Here is an 18,799-nt window from a genome sequence, read left to right on the forward strand (position 1 = left end):
CCTCACATCTGGGCTTTGGGCTTTTGCCGTTCCTTCGCACGCAAAATTCAGCTTAGAATTATGGACGTTACCTGCTGATTTCCCACAGATACTACGGGGTTGGCAAAAATACAGTCGGGGAATGGATTCAGAGGCCATTTAGCAGAAAGCAGGACAGTTTCTTCGCTCACGCTGACAGAAACATCACCCAGTGGTAACCCTCACGATGGATGTCCAGAGGCTCCTGTGCCCCACCCTGGGTCCCACCCGCCTATCAGCACAACATCCCTTTTCCCCAATAGCTTCTGTTAGAGAATGCAAATTAATACATTGTGCTAACATATAAAGGGCTTTTAATATTTTGAAGCTCTGCACTACTCTCCTTCAGATCCCAAATCAACGTCAGTACTTATACAGGACTTCACACCACCAAAGGAGTATATCAGAACTAGTTAATCCTCAGTTTCTCCTGCAAGGAAGACTTTTGGCCATGAATATTTTAAAATTAATTTTACTGTATACTAGCTACTTATTGAATAACTGAAGAAAAGTCCCAACTTACTATATTCTTCCTTCCTATCATTAGTGTAGTACTTAATCTACAGTGAGGAGAGACAGAAGTATGAATTACTGGTACAGGCTTTTTACACCTCACAGAACTATCAAGTCATTAAAATGTCATTAAATCAATATGGACGTCAATGGAGTCCTATCCCTGGATTCTTGGAAACTTGAATGATATGAAATATTAACAACTCAGAAAGATCCACTGAATGAAGAAATGTCTTATTATTGTGAGATTTTTTGTTAATTTTTAATTATTTTTCTTAAGAAACACAACTGCTTGCCATACTCAGCCTTAAACTTCAAATACTCTGAATATAAACACCACATGTGTTGGGGTGTGTACTCAGAATTTTGAAAATGTAATACATATTTCAATGATCAATACCAAAATATTTCAAGTGTTAACATGATATTTAGAAAACCAAGATGGCAAAAAGTTATCATGACCACCAAAGAAAGGCCTACGCTACAAAAGGGTAGAGAATCATGTTCTGAAAATGTGAATTGAAAAATAAGAAATATGAGTAAGTACTGCTTGATATACACCTAAATAGAACAATTATCATGGTTAAGTGCATATTTTTCATTATTTTCCCTAGTTACCAACTGGAGCTTTCACATTAAATGAAGACACATTAACTTACTGTTATGCAAGATTTTTCTTCTTTGTTCTTAGCTTCTAGAAGCATAATTTACTCAGCTCTCACTCGATTTCCTGACATTACACTCTCCTCAAACTCCCACTCACTCATACAAATTAAGTACATTATTAACCAAGCAGGTCTCTTCAGAGCAGAATTTAACTGAAAATTTAGCTGCTTATCTGTTCATATCCACAGAGTTTTATCCACAATTTACTAGTTACGAGTTGCCTTGGAGTCACTTTTCAAAGAGATTAGGCCACGTGAGCTGTATTCATGCTTTCAAACCAGATGAAATTAATAGAAACACCTTCTTGTACTAAGGCTTAGCATTTGTTATGCTATGCAGGTTAGCTTTGACTAATTTTATTCCCCATGACAGATAAGTAAACATCGTGCTTTGAATGAAACTAGCTTGACTCTCACCGTATCTACAATGCACTGCAGAATTGGTAACATGTCCATCTGTTAATTTTTGTTTCAGGAATGTACAGAAATGTGGGTTTATTGTCCAGATCCAACTGAGAACACAGCATGCAATTAAATGATGTTGATTGCAGCACAGCAGCACAACTCAAAACAAGTTTGACTCCCACACAAAATGTGCTTGATCTGTGGTTTGAACATTAATAGATCAGGTTGGAAGGGACCTTCTGGAGGTCATCTAGTCCATCCCCCTGTCTCATGGTATTACCAGCTTTCAGGAACTTGCCTCGTCAGCTTCTGAAAATCTCCAAAGCAGGTGATTTCACCACCTCTGGGTAACCTTAGTACGAATGCTCTGCCCACCTGCTTCACACTTTCTTCTCCTGCTGATCATGACACTCAGGACCCTGTTTTCACTGTGGTTTCATACAGTGCATGAATGTCATCATTAGGAAACCTCTAAATCCAAAGCTCTCCAGTGCAGAACTCTAACCCTAATTTTAAACTTTCCAATTCACTGTCAAGTCCCAGAAACTGCTGCACTTCCCTTTTCCTAAATCTTTTAGATAGGCTGCTAAAAACCCAGGTATGTTCTCAAACGATCCTTTAACTCTAGAACAACCCTACTGCTATGTTGCTATCTAATCTTTGAACAAAAGACACTCTAAAATTCCCAGAAAGTCTAAATTCCTCAAATTCTTTACTCATATCTCAAATCACATTTTGCTCTCATTTCTTTTCATTATTACTTATGAACTGCTGCTGTATCAGACGACAGAAATATTTCTGAGCTAAGAACAACAAATTCTCTTAACCTTCCCCAAAAAGGAAAACACACATCCCCACCCAACATTTCCAGGGTTTTTTTGTAGGGGGAAAAAATCAGTGACCTACATCATGAACATCTGGCATAGATACACTAGGATTCTTACAGCTCCTTACTGAATCAACGAACAGAACTTCTAAAAAATATTATAAAGATGGCAAATTGAAGACTTGCAATAATAAAATATAAACAATTAATTTGATTCTTATCTCGTTTTATTAGAATCTAATAAAGAATTCATTCAGCTGTTCAACTTTCTGAAGACAACACCTGAACTTGGCATCCATGAAATTAATAGTTTGCCTTTGGCATAAGGTTTTCCTTATTGATTGAAAAAACTAATTTAGGAACTTAAAAATAACTTTTATAAATATCTTTCTAAACAAACAAACAAACAAGAAATAAATGAGGACAAAAAACATCTATAAACATCTCTGTAAACATATTTTTACACTGCTGCATGTAGGAAAATAAACCATTACCATTTTCTAGCACACTCATTTTAACAGCTCCAGATGAATACAACTGCTTTAGCATCAGGTGCAGGCTACAATCAGCAGCATTTACTTCACATAAAACTCAACTAAAGATAGGCAGAATGTCTCCCATCTATTTTCAGTCTTCAAAAGCCATTTCATTCTGATGTTTCTAATATAACCAATTGTTTGTACATCAACAATCCAAACAGAAAAATGAGTAGAAAATATTTGTTCACCTTGTTTAAAATCAAACCCTGTAAATAAACACTTTATCCAGCAACCATGTGCAAAACTGAGAAACCTCTGATTTAGAATGTAAAGACCATGATACTCTCACATTTACAATTTGCCTCCCCTTTCTCATTTGTTTGAAGCCTCCTCAATCCTGAAGAATTATTTCAGATTTGCCATCTGCATTTACAGATGGTAACCATTATCTGTGTAACCCCTGAATTGAAGCAGACCTACACACAAAGTATATTAATAACATAACTGAAATTCAACAGTTAAAACATGTGCAAGAAAATAAAATTTTTAAAAATCCATTCTACTAAAGTTTCTATATTTTACTTAACATAATCCAAGAAAGCACCTTTTATACCAGGCTGATCTGACAAAAATCAGTTGTCACTCAAGGGCTTTCCACTTCACTCCTTGCAACTAAGACACCTGAAGTTAAAGTTGTGTGAGCCATCACTCTGCTCCATTTCTGCTTATGAACTGTTGGAAAGCATAATACCAACTTATTTCCAGAAACTAAAAATCACATTACTCGATTGTTCCAATAGTCCTAAATGATTACAGGTAGCTGGTTTGGTTTGCCTTTTTTTTTTAACATAGAAACAGCAAAACGTTTAATAGTAAAGTAAAAATTAAAAAAAAAACCACCCCATCCTACTTAGCTTTTAGAATACATTATCAAAATAGAATCTGCACCAGCACTGCTAGGAGGCTTCAGTTCACATCTCCCTGACAAGTACATAGGAACACTGTTCCAGCGCTGGCAAACCAGAACTCCTGTACAATGTATGAGCCTTATGTAAGTGTTCTCACAGATTGTAGGTGGTTGCTATCTTCTTAACTGCTGAAGACAAACGCTCCTTTTATTTTTAAACATTTTATCTTCAAAAGACAAAATGTATTTCCTTGGAAAAATCTTATCATCTTATACTTCTCTGCTACTTGAGACACCAGAACTGGTATTTTATTTGGCACAAGCTCTGAAATCTGGATGACACTTCAGTAGTAAACCAGCTTTTATTTTAGCAATCTGCTGGAAAATAACAGTTCAAGAATGACAATGAATTCAAGCTTTGGCCAAGTCAACTGGCTGACATTAACACTGCTCACTCACTCACACCTACAAGGAACCTGGGTCACTGTACCCAGTCCAGTATTGAACTTACAGTCATCAGATATTAGCAATATCAGCTCCAGCATTTACAGAATCATGGTGTGAACATGAGCACTCTGTTTCTCCATTTATAAAACTCAGCAAAATTTAAAACTCTAGCAGTTTGTAATACACCAGAATCTTTAATGGAGAGAATACTCAAAATGTAAAATGTTCAGTTTGTTTTGTTTTTCTTCCCTTTTTCTTCAATGTATCAGAAAACACTAAAAAAGATCATCACAGAGTGTGAGATCCAGCAGGTTAACTAACAGCTGCCAAGGCAGGCCATTGCATTAAGCTTTTTAGTCTAGTCTCCCTGTCAGTGCCTGGAAAGACGTGGTGATCTGTGCAGTGGGAACAGTGATTTCTGACACTGAGGCCAGTCAGCACTTTGGGGGCTGTTACAGTTTTAAATATTCCTTCTATTTGTGCAGTGGGCACTAATGACCTGAGAGACTGTGAGAAGTCACAATCTGAGACTGACTTGGCAATTGCCCTTCCCCTCTCATGAAGAAGGGCAGGGACTGTGCTTTCAGAATGCAGCAGACCCTACCTCTGCCTACACAAGCCTACAGCAAACTTCCTTCCTAGGCTACAAATTAGTCCAGTCCAGTGGTCAGACCCTTGGAATGCTCAGCCTCTCCTTTCTTCCAAGGATCAACACACGTCAGGCCTGAACATAAACAAAGTAGTCGGGAACATTCAGCTCACTGTAGAGTCTGGGAATTGGAAGCTACGGGAGTCACTTCCCGGAGACAAGCCCTGGGGATGGAACACCCACTCCAAGGAGAGGAAGAGACGCAGGGTTTTAAAGGATGGCTCCTCTGGCATGCTGCCTATCAGCAAGGGGTAAAGAGAAACACAGAAACAAATCATGGCTTGGCTGCAGTCTCCATCTCCATCACTCCTGGAGCAGCACCAAAGAGAGGCTGTGCTCCAAAGAGGGTGACGCTCCTCAGCCAGCCACAGCGGCTGCTGGAGCTCAGAAACACAGCAGGGGCTGCGGGGACACGAGCCCCGATGGGACAGGCCCAGCCTCACCTCTGCTGGGGTGACACCCTTCACACAGACAGCACCCTACTGCAGCACGGGAACTTTGACATGAAAACTGACATTTAATTACCATATTGAAAGAGAAACTGCAATCTCAGAGTTAAAACAGCGTCAATAAAATTAATTAAGTTTTGTGGTCAAACACAGGGCAATAAGGATTTAAATCATACAGCTATTTTTATTAAGGTAATTATACAAAAGCAGAAAAAGATGAGAAATATCAGCAGCTGACTAACCATGAGTAATCACCTTGGATTATGCATTATGAAAAACTCACTATTACTATTCATTTCTTTAAAAAACAGTGTGCAGAAGTATCTGACAAAATTGAGGTCCTGTCACACTTCTCACTGTTTCAGTACCTGGAATAATGTGTTTCTTTCATGAGCACAGAGTCCTCCTGGACTGGGCTGGTCGATACTGCAGAAAACTGTCCACTTTTATTAAATAACTGAGATTAAATTTTTGTAACTGTCTGCTCTAGCTAAATTAATACCACTGAACAGACACCAAAAGACCTCCAGAAACTCATTTAACACTTCTGCATATTCTGATCACAATGCTACAATGAAATTCTCTTTACTAATTCTTCAGAGAAAATCTTTAAATTTTAAGTTTTTGGACTGATCCAAAAATGAAAAATGAGTAAGCTACAGTGGCAAATGCACATCGTCCACAAGGTAATGTATAGAGAATTACGTGTACCTGGACAGAGGCTGGGGATGAGTCAGGAGAATCCTTGATGATACATTCCCTCCACTGCTACCTCCAGGCATGAAAAAAAAATCACAGTAATTGGTAATGGGAGCTGAGCCCTGCTAAGTGCAAATGAATTACCCTGCAGTGTGGGGCTGTGAGGAATAAAGGCAGCCTCCCACAGCTCCATTAAAGTGTGGGGAAACTAAAGCCTACCCTGTCGCTGAGCAGGGCCATAGAGATGATTTATCTGTTCTCACATTACTGCCTTCTCAAACTAACCTGTTCAAACAAGACCGTGAAATCTGGGCTACACATAAACCTTCACTGGGAAGAATCTACCTTATAGCAATATTGTGAAGCTTAGTGTTTAAATACCTTAAGGTTTCAAACAAATGTTCTAAGTAGTTGTAAATATTACAACTATCTTCAGTATTCACATTTCAAGGGCTTTAAAATTATAATAGAACTTACTCAAAATGCTAAACTTTTTACAAATATTTTAAATAGAGGAACCAAAAGTTCAATATGCACAATAGTCATCACCAAAACAGATCCCATACCTTCAGACAAAGGTGATGTTTCAATTGTTTACTGATTATATAGAACTGTTCACCTATATCATCTTCCTTTGAGAAACAGCTGAGAAACTCCACAGCGTGCATCAAAATCGATAAATTGGTCTGAGGGACTAAGCAAAAACTAAAGCCTAAAATTAGCTGCCTCTTATGGGTAACACAGAGTCAACAACTTCCATTTTTAAGGAGAAGTCTGAACTGCTCTGCTATTCCACCCTGCACAAGAGATACTCATCTCTAGAGAGCTGTTTAAGACCTGGCATGGAAGCAAACATCCATTAACCCACCCTGATAACCCAGCCTTCAACTTACCTTCTACTGACACCATGCTTCATAAACAGAAGCTATGCTGTGTTAACTGCAGTGTTTGCAGCAGAGTTCATAAAGATTTGTGCTGAAAACTCTGAATCATGAGAGGACAGTGATTTATTTTATCTACAACTAAGTCCATCTTCCCTAAGAGCTGCTGCCTGAGCACTCAGCAGCAACCAGAATTCTGGCTACAATACCTGAAGTGTAGAAAACATTGACCCATAACCTGTTCTAAGTGAAGGACTTCAGACACAGTCCTCAACAACTTTTTACTTTTAATCACCATATGAGCAGATATAATTTGATTTAATCTCATCTTTTCTGTGGATATTCTTGATAAACAATGCTCCTCTTAAGGCAACGTTAAGTGGATCAGCTGGTTCCACTTGATTAAATAAATACAAAGCTGTCATAGCACATATCCTCACTAGTTCTATTAAAATAAAGAACTTCATAAAAATACTTAAAACTAGATAGGCAAAACATGAAGTAGTATCTTGTTTACATGTTACTGTATATGGAAATATGTTGTGTGCAAATGGTCAGAAAAATTAAAGCATGACATTCCTATTTTTCACTCTGTGAAGATTTTGTTGATTGTCAATATTCTAAATTTGCTTTAATACTCTAATTTTAAAAGCTGAAAATAACATTGGCAACAAATATATTTAGGCTGAGTTTACAAAGCAACACAAGGTCAGTTTTACATCTAAATATAGCAAGGCAAAGAAACAAAGAAACCAACCAAACAACAGCTATCTGCATTAGTGTGGTGTGCAAACAAATGATGCTTCTAGTTTCTCATAAATATCTACATATTTAAATAATATTTTTTCCGATGAAACACAGTGACATATGACTTCCAAAGCAACTTATTCGAATTTTAATTAGCAAAAATCCCAAAGTTACTAATTTCAGTTTTAATATGAAGTGCTTTGCAGGAGTGTTTGAGTAATTGCGACATCAACTCAGATTAACCTACTCAAAAGCAAGCTCAGTTCTTCTAGTCTATGACAGAACTTTGTGAAAGGAATTAGTAAGGTCCCATGTGCTCCATGATTTTCTGTGGCCAGCAAACATAAATTGCAGCCAGAAGAATCTATTTATGTAATTGAAGTTTTCCACATAGGAAAAATCAAAACCCAAGTGTTTGTTTTTGTATAATAAATGCATTTGATAGCTCAGACAATAATTAGTAACTTTTATCAATGAATTGGATCATAATCTTTCCCAATTCCTCTACGTGTTCAGAGACCTTTGATAGCCAAAATAGAGGTCCATCTCTAAAAGGAATGTTGGTAAAGCTCTTAAGGCATTTCAGGAAAGGTTAGATGACTCCATGATTTCATTTGTTTGCTTGGATACTGCAAGATGTTCCCATCGATGACTAAGCTGCAGGTGCTATTCTGTTTATTTTACTGCTGCAAACCAAGCCCTTGAATTGAACAAAGCAAGGAAAGCACAAGGATTCAAATCAAAGAGGAAGGAACTGCAGGACTGCCTCCCGTTGAACGTGCTGCTTTCTACCTCCTATCAGAAGCAGGACTTAACAATGCACAATCATTTCTAGTAGATGAGATTTCTTGAAAAATCTATACTTTGCTTCTTTTTATATCTATACACTTTACAAAGTTTAGCAAAGTTTTATTATTATAATTTGGTTATTAATTATTGTAATTATTTTATTATTGTAATATTTGGTGTTGAATTTGTCTTACAAAATACAATTAACTTCTATTGGACAGAATTTAAAACACTATTTACATTCAGCAAGAAACTAAGGGCTAATTAGACATTAATTCAAAATAATGTAAGCATAGAGATTACGAGCAACTTCAATTTAGGGCATCTTGCAAAAATCAGAATGATTGTGTCTAAGCTGAAATTCAGTGACATGTGCAGAAGGTCCTCAATTACGCAGTCCCTACACACAGCCTTAGGAGAGCCAAGAAAATCTCTCTCTCACAAACCTTTTGCTGCACATTGACTTGGACCAACACAGCCACTTTGAGATATTAACAATGCAAACAGTAACTTGAATTAGCTCCCATGGAAACCAGTCAACTTGTTGCTCCCAACTTCTGAAAATGAAACTTTTAATATTTAATCTGCTAATGCACAAAAGGAAAACTTAGAAGGTGACACATTAATGTTTAATTTAAAAATATATAAATCAACTTGAGGCACATCTCAAGCAGCAGCTATTTACTGAGCATTCTTTACCTGATTAACACCAAGTGCTTAGAGTTCACCTACAATATTCTTTCCTGTTTCTTATGTCTAATCCCACATTGTGTTACATGGCCTCATTTTTATACAGCACTGACAAAAGGTCACAATCTGAATGCAATTATATCACTTCTACTAGATTTACACCTTACAGCATCTTCCTAAGAATTAAGCCAGGGATTTTTTTAACAGAAACAACAAGGATGCAGACTGAAAGAATGCTGAATTCCATACAGTTAAGCAGACTTCCAGGAAGAAAAATCCCACAACAAACCACAAAATCCCAGCCCTGAGACTCCTGAACACTGGAAATTAAGCACGAAGATATACCACACACATAGTATTATGACTAACAGCATAATAAATAATTTGATAAAGACAAAATTACACTCTTCACCTAAGAGAAGTCAAATTTTTACTTTTCAAATCAAACACATTCCTTCTAACAAGGAACAGGGTAAGACCACAGGAAGGAATATAACTTATTGCTTCTTTATAAATACAGATCCAAGACCATAACTGATGAAGCCTAATCTCCAGACCAACACCCATATTCTAAAATAATCAGAAAAATTATGTTATTAGTATGGTGCCTGAAAACTCTGATGTTCCAAACAGTTTAATGCTATAATCCACAGTCCATGCCCTCAGTACTTTAAGAACCAATTTCTCACGATCTCCAAAGCTAAAATGAACTTGAATTCCATTTTCCCTACTGAAATTAGCTAAAGACTAATAGGGCAGAAACTCTGGGTCAGGAGAGTTTATGTTGCCTAAGGCCAGTTTCAAAGAAGTCTTATCTGTTAAACTATTGTGTTCCAATATTTCATTCCATACAAAGCTGCTTGTTTAAAAATCAGTAAGAAATAGATAGTAACATAAAATTGTTTACAGTAAATTACAAATTTCTGCACTTAGCAGCTGTCACACATTTACTTTCTGTAGTTCTTGTAGTTTGAGCAGCACTCAAAATATTTTAAAAAGATACTGCAAAGCTTTATTATAAACTGTTGGAAAATACTGATAAAATGATGAAAACAAGATATTAATTCAATATAATCTGGTATCAGATATAAATACTGTAGCCAAGGAGTTTTTTCTCTTGGTTTATTGTCATTGTTCTTTTTCTGGAGTCAGACAATAGTTATTTTTCCCCAGAACACTTCAATACCCACTTTCCTGATTTCTTTTCCTGTATTCTCTATTTTTTTCTATCCTCCATCTATCACTAAATCACCTCAACTCAGCTTTACCCATCAAAAATGCTCTGTATACCATCCTTCCTTGATAACCTTTTCTTGACCATGTTCCTCAGCCAGCCAGCACAAGGCTTGGCTTAGGCTTTCCAAAGTCTACTACCGATGCCAAGAACCCACAGGCAGATGGGAGGCACTGTGGAATTCTCTTCTGCACCACCTTCAGCTGCCCCAGGTATTTGAGGAACAGCTGGTGTAGAACTGTGTCCAAGGGTCTCCTGTGAGTGCGGTTTACTCTGCAGCAAAGGGAAGCAGTGCCAGTGTTTTACCCACGCCCCATGTCACACAGCTGGGCTGGCTCCACATTGCCACCTGTGCTCCTGCCCACAGCGCTCCAAGGACAGCAAAGATGAACCAGGGACCAGAGCAGGCTCTCACCACCTGCATTTCACCCTTTCCGAGAGATTCCACTTTTCTCTTTTACCAATTTTGCACGACAAGGTTTTAAAATTAGGCTTCTGATGCAGGACCTGGTAAAAGAGTCATCTAATGGTTTAACTGGCAGAACAGAGGAAGGGTGGAACATCTGGCAGAGAAGGGAGGATCTGATTCCAGAAGAAATCACAAATTACACTCTGTTATTCATAGAAGCAAAGAAAGTTGGTTAAAAATGTCTGAAGATATGGAGAGAATTATTTAGGGCTTGGTTCACATTGGAAGACTTATATTTCCCATAACCATAGAGACAGTTTATATTTTGCAAAAACTGACAGTATTTGCTCAGTACTTTGTATTTGAGTGCTGCTGTATTATTCAACATTAATATAAAGAAGCATTACTGTAATTAACCCATACAAATTCAGAAATAATAAAGACTGCAAAATAAAGCAGTAACTTCTCTTTAATTAACTATTTACTAGAAAGATCCTAAGTGAGCTCTACCCTCATAAACTGGGTATTAAAAACCTTCTGCAGTCCAGACACTGCAAATGAAATTAGTGTTGAAAACAGTAAGTAGAAAATGGTGAGGTTTCCAGTTGTTTCTATAAACTTCTAACTCATACAGGTTACAAGTCTTTCACAAAAACTTTATAAATATACTAAGTATAAAACCTTATACAAAGTATATTTATAAAGAGCATAGCTGTACAAAGAGTAGAAATTGCATACTGAAAAACATTAGCAAAACATTAAGGCTTTTCTTTTTTGGTACCTGTCTTAGTTGTACTTTCCATGGAAAAGTATGTTTAAATTTTATTTTTAAAGATGAAATCCTAAAAAAATATTGTGTACCAAGTGATATATAACAAAAAAACACACTCAGAATAGTTCAGAGAGATTAATTAGTCCATTCAAAAACTCCTAAAATAACACACAAATGGTAGAATTCAGGACAACTTTAATGAACAGGGAGATCCCCATTAGTTTCTGTATAGCCATCTCAGTATATTCAGCAAGCTCCATTCTCAGAATACACCAATCCTGAGACCCTCACCTGCCTGAGCACCAAGGGAAGATTATAAAAGTATAAACACTCGTTTGCTTTCACACTTCCAGCCACTCACGTACACGGGAACGTGCCGAGATAGCCAATGCACAATGCACTGATAAAAAAAGACTGGTAACACGCTGAGCGGCATTTTAAAAACACAGCGTGAGATTAACGGTGACATCAGGCGTTCCCTTAGACAACAGCCAAGTACAAACCCCTAATTCCCAATTTACACTGAAGCCCTGCCAATGCAGGACAGCACCTGCACGCAGAAGCGCGCCTGCAGCAGTGCAGCTCTGTGTGCAGGTGCAGCGAGGGGCAGCAGCAAGAACAGTAAGGAGACAGCCACCACAGGCACACTCTCACACACTGCTCTGCCTGTGTCTCAACTTCACTCTCCCAAAGCTTTACTAACATGTGGCTCTAGATCATGAAAAGCCTTACGCGTGTGTTCATTCGTGCAACCTATTTAGTGCCAGAAACACATGCCTAAAGCTTTGCTGGATTGCAACTTTAACAAGGTATACATTTTCAATTTTAAAAATATGGGGAACAAAATCAGGCATTGCAGCAATGTAATTACACAGAATTTCAGAAGCAGGAATTCTGTGTCTCTTCTACCTTTTTTGTGTAGGAAATATTGAGAAATTGCCCTCTACATGAGGTGTAAGAACCATTTTTGGTTCTTACATTAACCATTAACTTGACTTTAACAATTTGAACTCATTTTAATGAGTTTCTCTGCTGAATTTTTATGAGCTACCTGCTTTACATTTAAAGAATGACTAAGAAACTAATTTTAATGTCTCTAGAATTTGTAAACAAGTTTTCAGCAACTGTTCCCTAGCCTTCCAGCAGGCTTCTAGTATTAGACACAAAATGTGGAAACATGAACACAACTTCATGTCCTTCTCAGGTAGGTAACTAGGACTACCTATGTCATAAATTCACTTAGAAGGATGGAAAACCAGTGGGTCTCCTTTTTGTCTTTATTTTTTGTTTTGTTAATTTCTGTTTCACTAGTTGGTGTAAAGATCAAAATGGAGTGTAACTAGGACTTCTCTCTCCCTTTGTTGCTTTTGGCACCATGCCCAGGTAAAAGCCCCTTTTCAAACATTTAATTAATGCTTAAGCCAAGTACCAAATATGAAATCTTAAAATACTCTCTACTGAGTCAACAATCAGAGAGATCCAGTTTATTGCCCAAGTGCAAAACTGTTACATTAACATCTGGATTTAATAACAGTAATCTGAACACTTCAATAAATTCTGTAATGTGCATTTACTTTGGAGTTTCAGGATATGGAAGATTTTTGTGGTAGACATCAATCTTTGCCACAGAAGGAAAGTTTGAAAAAAGTTGTATTCTGTAACTAACACTGGGCAATTCTGGCTCTTGAACTTCAGGTGCTAAAAATGTTTAAAAACAATGCTAGGAAAACAGCACAGCATGGAAAAAGCAGCAGCATTTCTTCATTTGAAGAAGCAAACATTAAACATTAATGGCTGTCAAGTGCAAATAGTCTTAATTTCCGTGGTTCATCTCTTTTTTTTTTTTTTGGACATGCAGCTAAAAAATCAGCAGATTTATTCACAGTAAGAACCAAAGGCTGTAGATTTACTAAAGGAGGACACAAAGTGAACTGGTTTGCCAAGTCTAATCAAACCTGCTCTTCATGGAGCCTGCACACAACCCTAAACACGCCTTGCCTTCAGGTTAGGGGAAGCTCCCCTACCTTTAAGTGTTTCTAGTTGGGATTTTTGCCTAACACAGTTCTGGGGTTTGTTGGAATACATCAATGCTACAGATACATACCCCCTTCTGTGTATATCCAGTTCTGTACATCTTGTTCTTCCAGTCTCTGGAGCAGCTCTTAGCCATGACAGTCGTGTGCAGTGTCTGCTTTTTCTGTAGAGGTGGAACCAATGCTCTGGTTCATCTAGGAGGCCTCAGTGGAAACTATCAAGAGGCTTTAAGTCTTGGTTATCCTGAAAATCAGGCAACCTGTCCCACCCTCTTTTTCCCGCACTGAAGATGAAGAGGGAAGGACAGGATCAGAATTTTCACCATTTAGGGACCAGCTAAACTCCAGAAGCGCACAGTTCCAGAACTGAGAATGTGTTAGCCAATATAACCCAACTTCCTTGTTTTACTAAGCTGCTTGACTTCCCTTCCTATCCTCCTGAAACAGCACTATCAGCAGTAGCAAAGACCCTTGGTGGCTCCCTTTGAGAGAGAATTTTCCTCATCTATAACTGGATTGATTTACCCAAACCATACGGGGGCTGGAGTCCCTCTGGAGGTGCTGTGCTGGTACAAGCCTGAGTCACTGCAGAAAAACTGTTAAAAATAAACAAAATGTTCTACAGGCCAAAGTTTTAATATCAAAACTATTCACATTTGGAAAACAGCTAACATATATGAAGGCTTGCAAGCATGACAGTCCTTTAAAAAGAGAAAATACTGTTTAATCAGCATATGAGCAGTTAAGTCAAAATCTTAAGAGGGGATTAAAATCCACTCATATCAAAGGCCAAAGCACAAAATCACAATGACTTGCTCTTAAGTTTATGTAATACAAGTACTACATATAACCAAATTTCTGTTTGTATAGGAACAGACCTCCTGGAAAACCTTCCATTTTAACAGGATTATAAAACCTTAAGCACAACTTAAAGGCATATACTGCTCACTAAAAAAATAGCAGAACAGCTTTATTAAAAAAAATATTATTTAAAAAGTTTAATTTTTTTAAGATACAGCACTTACCTTGTATCTCTAGCACCCTTCTAGAGTGTCTGTTTCAGCACATTCCTGGTTGGTTGGAAAGTAAAAAGGAAAAATAAAAATCACAAAGATGTCTCAAGGATTCATTATTTTAAAAGTTACATATTTTGTTCTACCTAAGAAATTAAAGTCTTAAGAATACTAGTTCAGCTTTCTCAGTTTCTGCAGTTTTCAGATGTAAAAGTGTGTTATTAAGTTAAAATCCTGAGAGTAAAGTGATTTCAATATACTTTATGTGCATTTTTTAGCATTTTTCATATTCCTGCTCAAATTCTAAGATGGTATTTGTCTTCCCAATCACCTCTGGCAAGAAGAGCAGTAGCAGAGGTGCATCATCTGCTCCTTTCAGCTCAACTGCAATGCACAAACTCAGCCCTAGTTCCTTCAAGTCTTGACACTTGGAAGTGCCAATTATACAACAGAAATGCATTTTAGTTTTCTGTAGATTCCAATACAATGGAATGTTTACAAAAAAAGGAAACTGTTCCCATCCACATTTTGTCTTTTTGCTATGTCACCAACTCAAATGGACCTGTTCCAACATCAACATTTCATTTATTGGAATATTTTAGACTGTGTGTGTACATATATACATACATATACAGACACATATGATTAAGTCAATAGAAACCAACTGCTCACTGTATTTAGAACAGTTTAAAAACTCAGTTATTTTAAAGTCTGGCATTTATCAAATGCTGTTTCATACAGTAACACTAATGGAGTTTTCCAGTTCTGGCTTTGAACCCACAAGTATCAGACTGAGAATGTCCCTGACATTGCTCAGCCACACAATTTTACTTCTGATCCCAGAGATGAATCCTAACAGATTACTTTTAATTATTTTAAAGGCTGAAGCTGATGTTATGGTTTCTGTACATGTCAGTGACAGGAGTTATAAGCTCTACATGTAAAAAACCAAAGCAAAACACACAAGAGGAAGAGGTTACAAGATGGAAATGCCAAAAAGGCCCACAAAAATAAATGACCTACAATAAAATAGATTCCCTCTTCCTTCCAGTAATCATTTCATCAGTAATCTAAACGCTGTTTAAAATACCCCAAACCTCAGCTAAGCATATTGCCTATCCAATATTACATTCATCCATTGTGTCATCAATTATCTAATTTCATTGCTAGGCTAACAAGTAAAAGTTCATATTTTTAAAGTATTTTATGCACATAAACCACTAAATTTGTCTGAGTATCTATGTATTAACCCTCACTATGAAAGCTGTTTGATACTACCTTACAATTCAACAGAATCTGACAAACAAAAGGTAAATATAAAGGTGATTTCCATGTTATTGTATGACTGCTTCTAAAAACTCATTTGCATAATTAAGTTCTGTTTTCTACACTTCTACACTTCAAATACTGCCAAATTCTGAAAGATACTCTGTACTCCAAATAATGTACTAAGGATGTTCAGCTTCCAGGCGTTTTTATTTGCTTAATAAGTGGTGTCATTACCAGACAGCAATCTTATTAAGTTTTAAATGCAAGTTGTACCACAAAGTGTAACAAGTCACATCTGCCCTAATCAATTACACAGGAAAGAAAACTTTAGGAAGGAACAAGATAAAATGTCACACATTAAGAGAAGAATTTTATGAAATGCCAGCTGTGCCTTTGTTGAAAGCTTTAAAACCTCAATTAATTCAAAACTTGGGTATTTTTTTCTTATAAAGGAAAAGATGCAGTGTGAGGAAGAAGTGTGAACACCTTCCCATAGACAAGAACTTCAGAACATGCTGTACTCACAGGATAGTGTAATCTTGGCTCTTTTTCTTAAAAGGTGAGTGATGTTTAAGCTTTAAGTATTTTACACATATTGACATACCAGACTTTATGGAGGTGTTTTTGAAACATTCATAAAAAGATAATTTTCCTGATATTTACTTCATAGCTAAACAAGTTATTCACTTTAAATCCTGTAGTCTTTATTTCAGCCAATTGCCTGCAGCAGGCAGAAGTCCTGGTATCTGACTGCACTGAGACTGACTAACAGAGTTTTCTGCACTGCACTTGCACACCAATACAAAACCCAAATAAATGGAACAAAGGCAAATGTATTTGCTGGCAGAAAGGCACGGCACGGCAACACAGCTCTCCACCTGGCTCCCTTTGTCCCAAAGAATGTCACTGCCACAAGTGTCAGCCAAGTGACCTGCACCCCCGATGTGGATCTGCGCATACAGGTGCTGTGGATACACTTGTTAACAACGCTGATTCTGGAATCATGGAATCATCAGGCTTGGAAGAGACCTTTTATATCGTCTAGTCCAACCATCAAACCAGCACTGCCACTGAAACCTCTAAACCACATCTCCCAGCGCCACACCGTCTTTTAAACGCCTTACGGATGGTGACTCCACCACCTTCTTGGACAACCTATTCCAACGCCTGGCTACGCTGAAATGGACCGACCAAGTGCCATCGAAATCCACGCACGTCGCAGAAAACGAGAGGAACTCGTTAACAGCCCCTGGTCCAAGGGTCGCAGCTCTTCTCACAGCCCCGTGACCTCCGCTGCAGCTCCAGGATCGGGGTCACGGAGGGCTCAGGTCTCCACCGGGCGAGGCGCTCCCATCTTAAGGCCCGCAGGGTTGGGGCCGGGCCCGCAGCGCCGCCCTGCTGCCCGCAGCCCCGCACCTCCCCCGGGAGCGAGTGTTCCTTACTAGCAAATAATAACACAGGACACTTCCACCAGCGGCCGCACGGCAGCGGCCGGGCCGGTGCGGGCACCGGCACCTCCACCTGCTCAGGGCCCAGAGCGGCCCGGCGGAGCTGGGGGGCCGCCCCGCCGTGTGCCCGCTGCGGCCTCACGGGGACCCTGCCCGCCCCCGGCAGAGAGGGGGCGGCCGCGGCTCTCGGCACTCCCGCCCCCCTCAACCTCCTTCAGAAGGCTCTGCGGGCGGGGCGGCGCGCAGCCCACCCCGGGGCCGGGCGGCGACGGCTGCCGGCGGTGCCGCTCCCGCTCAGCGGCGCGGCCCGGCCCGGCCCATTCCAGCGCGCGGCAGCGCGGCCGCCCCGTGAGGCGCGGACCCGGTGAGGCGGCGCCCGGCCGCGCGCGCCCCGCGCCCCCCGCCCGCGCCGCCCCGCTCACCCCGGCCCGCCGCGGCCATGTTCCTCTCGCGAGCTCTGCGCCCGGGACCGCCCTCCCCAGCGCGCGCCCCGGCGGTTGGCCCGCGGGCGGGGGCGGGGGAGCCGCGCGCGCTGGCGCCGCGCACGTGCGGGAGGCGGGGCGGCACATCCGGGCACTCGCGCCCTCTGAGGGGAGCGGGGCCGGCTGCCTCCGGAGCGGGGTTACTGAGCCGTTGAGGCTGGACTGCGGGTCTGAGATCATCCAGTCTAACCTGTGACCGAGCACCACCGTGTCAACCAGACCATGGCACTAAGGGCCACGTCCAGCCTGTCCTTAAACACCTCCAGGGACGGTGACTCCACCACCTCCCTGGGCAGCCCATTCCAGTGTCTAATCACCCTTTTTGGAAAGAAATTCCTCGTGTGTCCCACCTAAGCCTCCACTGGCGTAGTTTAAGACTATGTACTCGCCTCCTGTCGCTGGTTGCCTGGGAGAAGTGTTCGACCCCTACCCCTACTTCCTTTCAGGTACTTGTGGAGCAATAAGGTCCCCCCTGAGCCTACTTTTCTCCAGGCTGAGTCCCCTCATCAGCTCCTCATAGGAGTTGTGCTTCAGACCCTTCCAAACTTCGTTGCCTTTCTCTGGACACACACCAGCACCTCAAGGGCCTTCCTGAACTGAGGGGTCCAGAACTGGATGCAGCACTCGAGGTGCGCCCTCACCAGTGCCAAGTACAGGACAGTCACTTCCCCGGTCCTGCTGGCCACACTGTTCCCGGTGCAGGTATTTTTGAAAGTTCTCTGGGATCACTCCCCAGGCCCGGGCAAATCGCCCGGTCCCTCACAGCGCTGCCTTGGCCGCGGCGGCCCCGCCGCTTCCTGGGGGCGCCGGGCACAGGCGGGAGGGCCCGGCCGACCCGTGTCCAGGGCTCTGTCCCGCGGCGGCGCAGGCTCAGGTGCCAGTGCCTCTTCTCGGCGAGTTGTAGTCACACGGATTTGAAATTCGAAGCCGATGGATTGGGTATGGCTTCAAATGTTGGCTGTGCAAACATTCACA

The 18,799-nt window shown here is 40.3% G+C and overlaps 1 protein-coding gene across 5 annotated transcripts in view; it reads right to left on the reverse strand.

The window, feature by feature from the left end:
• MRTFB (myocardin related transcription factor B) overlaps window positions 1–17,875 on the reverse strand; it is a 67,971-nt gene extending 50,096 nt beyond the window's left edge. For 2 of the 5 annotated variants that reach the window (XM_038151634.1, XM_038151629.1), the window contains exons 1-2: window positions 14,638–14,679; window positions 72–14,208 (exon numbers count right to left, since the gene is read on the reverse strand). In XM_038151634.1, coding sequence (XP_038007562.1) covers window positions 72–138 — 67 coding nt within the window. In that variant the 5' untranslated portion in view covers window positions 139–14,208; window positions 14,638–14,679. Of the gene's footprint in view, window positions 1–71; window positions 14,209–14,637; window positions 14,683–17,764 lie in introns of those variants that run through there. The other 3 variants (XM_038151630.1, XM_038151631.1, XM_038151632.1) reach the window with 3 other exon arrangements.
• Between the last annotated feature and the right edge of the window lie 924 nt (window positions 17,876–18,799).

This window comes from Motacilla alba, chromosome 14 (assembly GCF_015832195.1).
Source record: "Motacilla alba alba isolate MOTALB_02 chromosome 14, Motacilla_alba_V1.0_pri, whole genome shotgun sequence".
Lineage (NCBI taxonomy): Eukaryota > Metazoa > Chordata > Aves > Passeriformes > Motacillidae > Motacilla > Motacilla alba.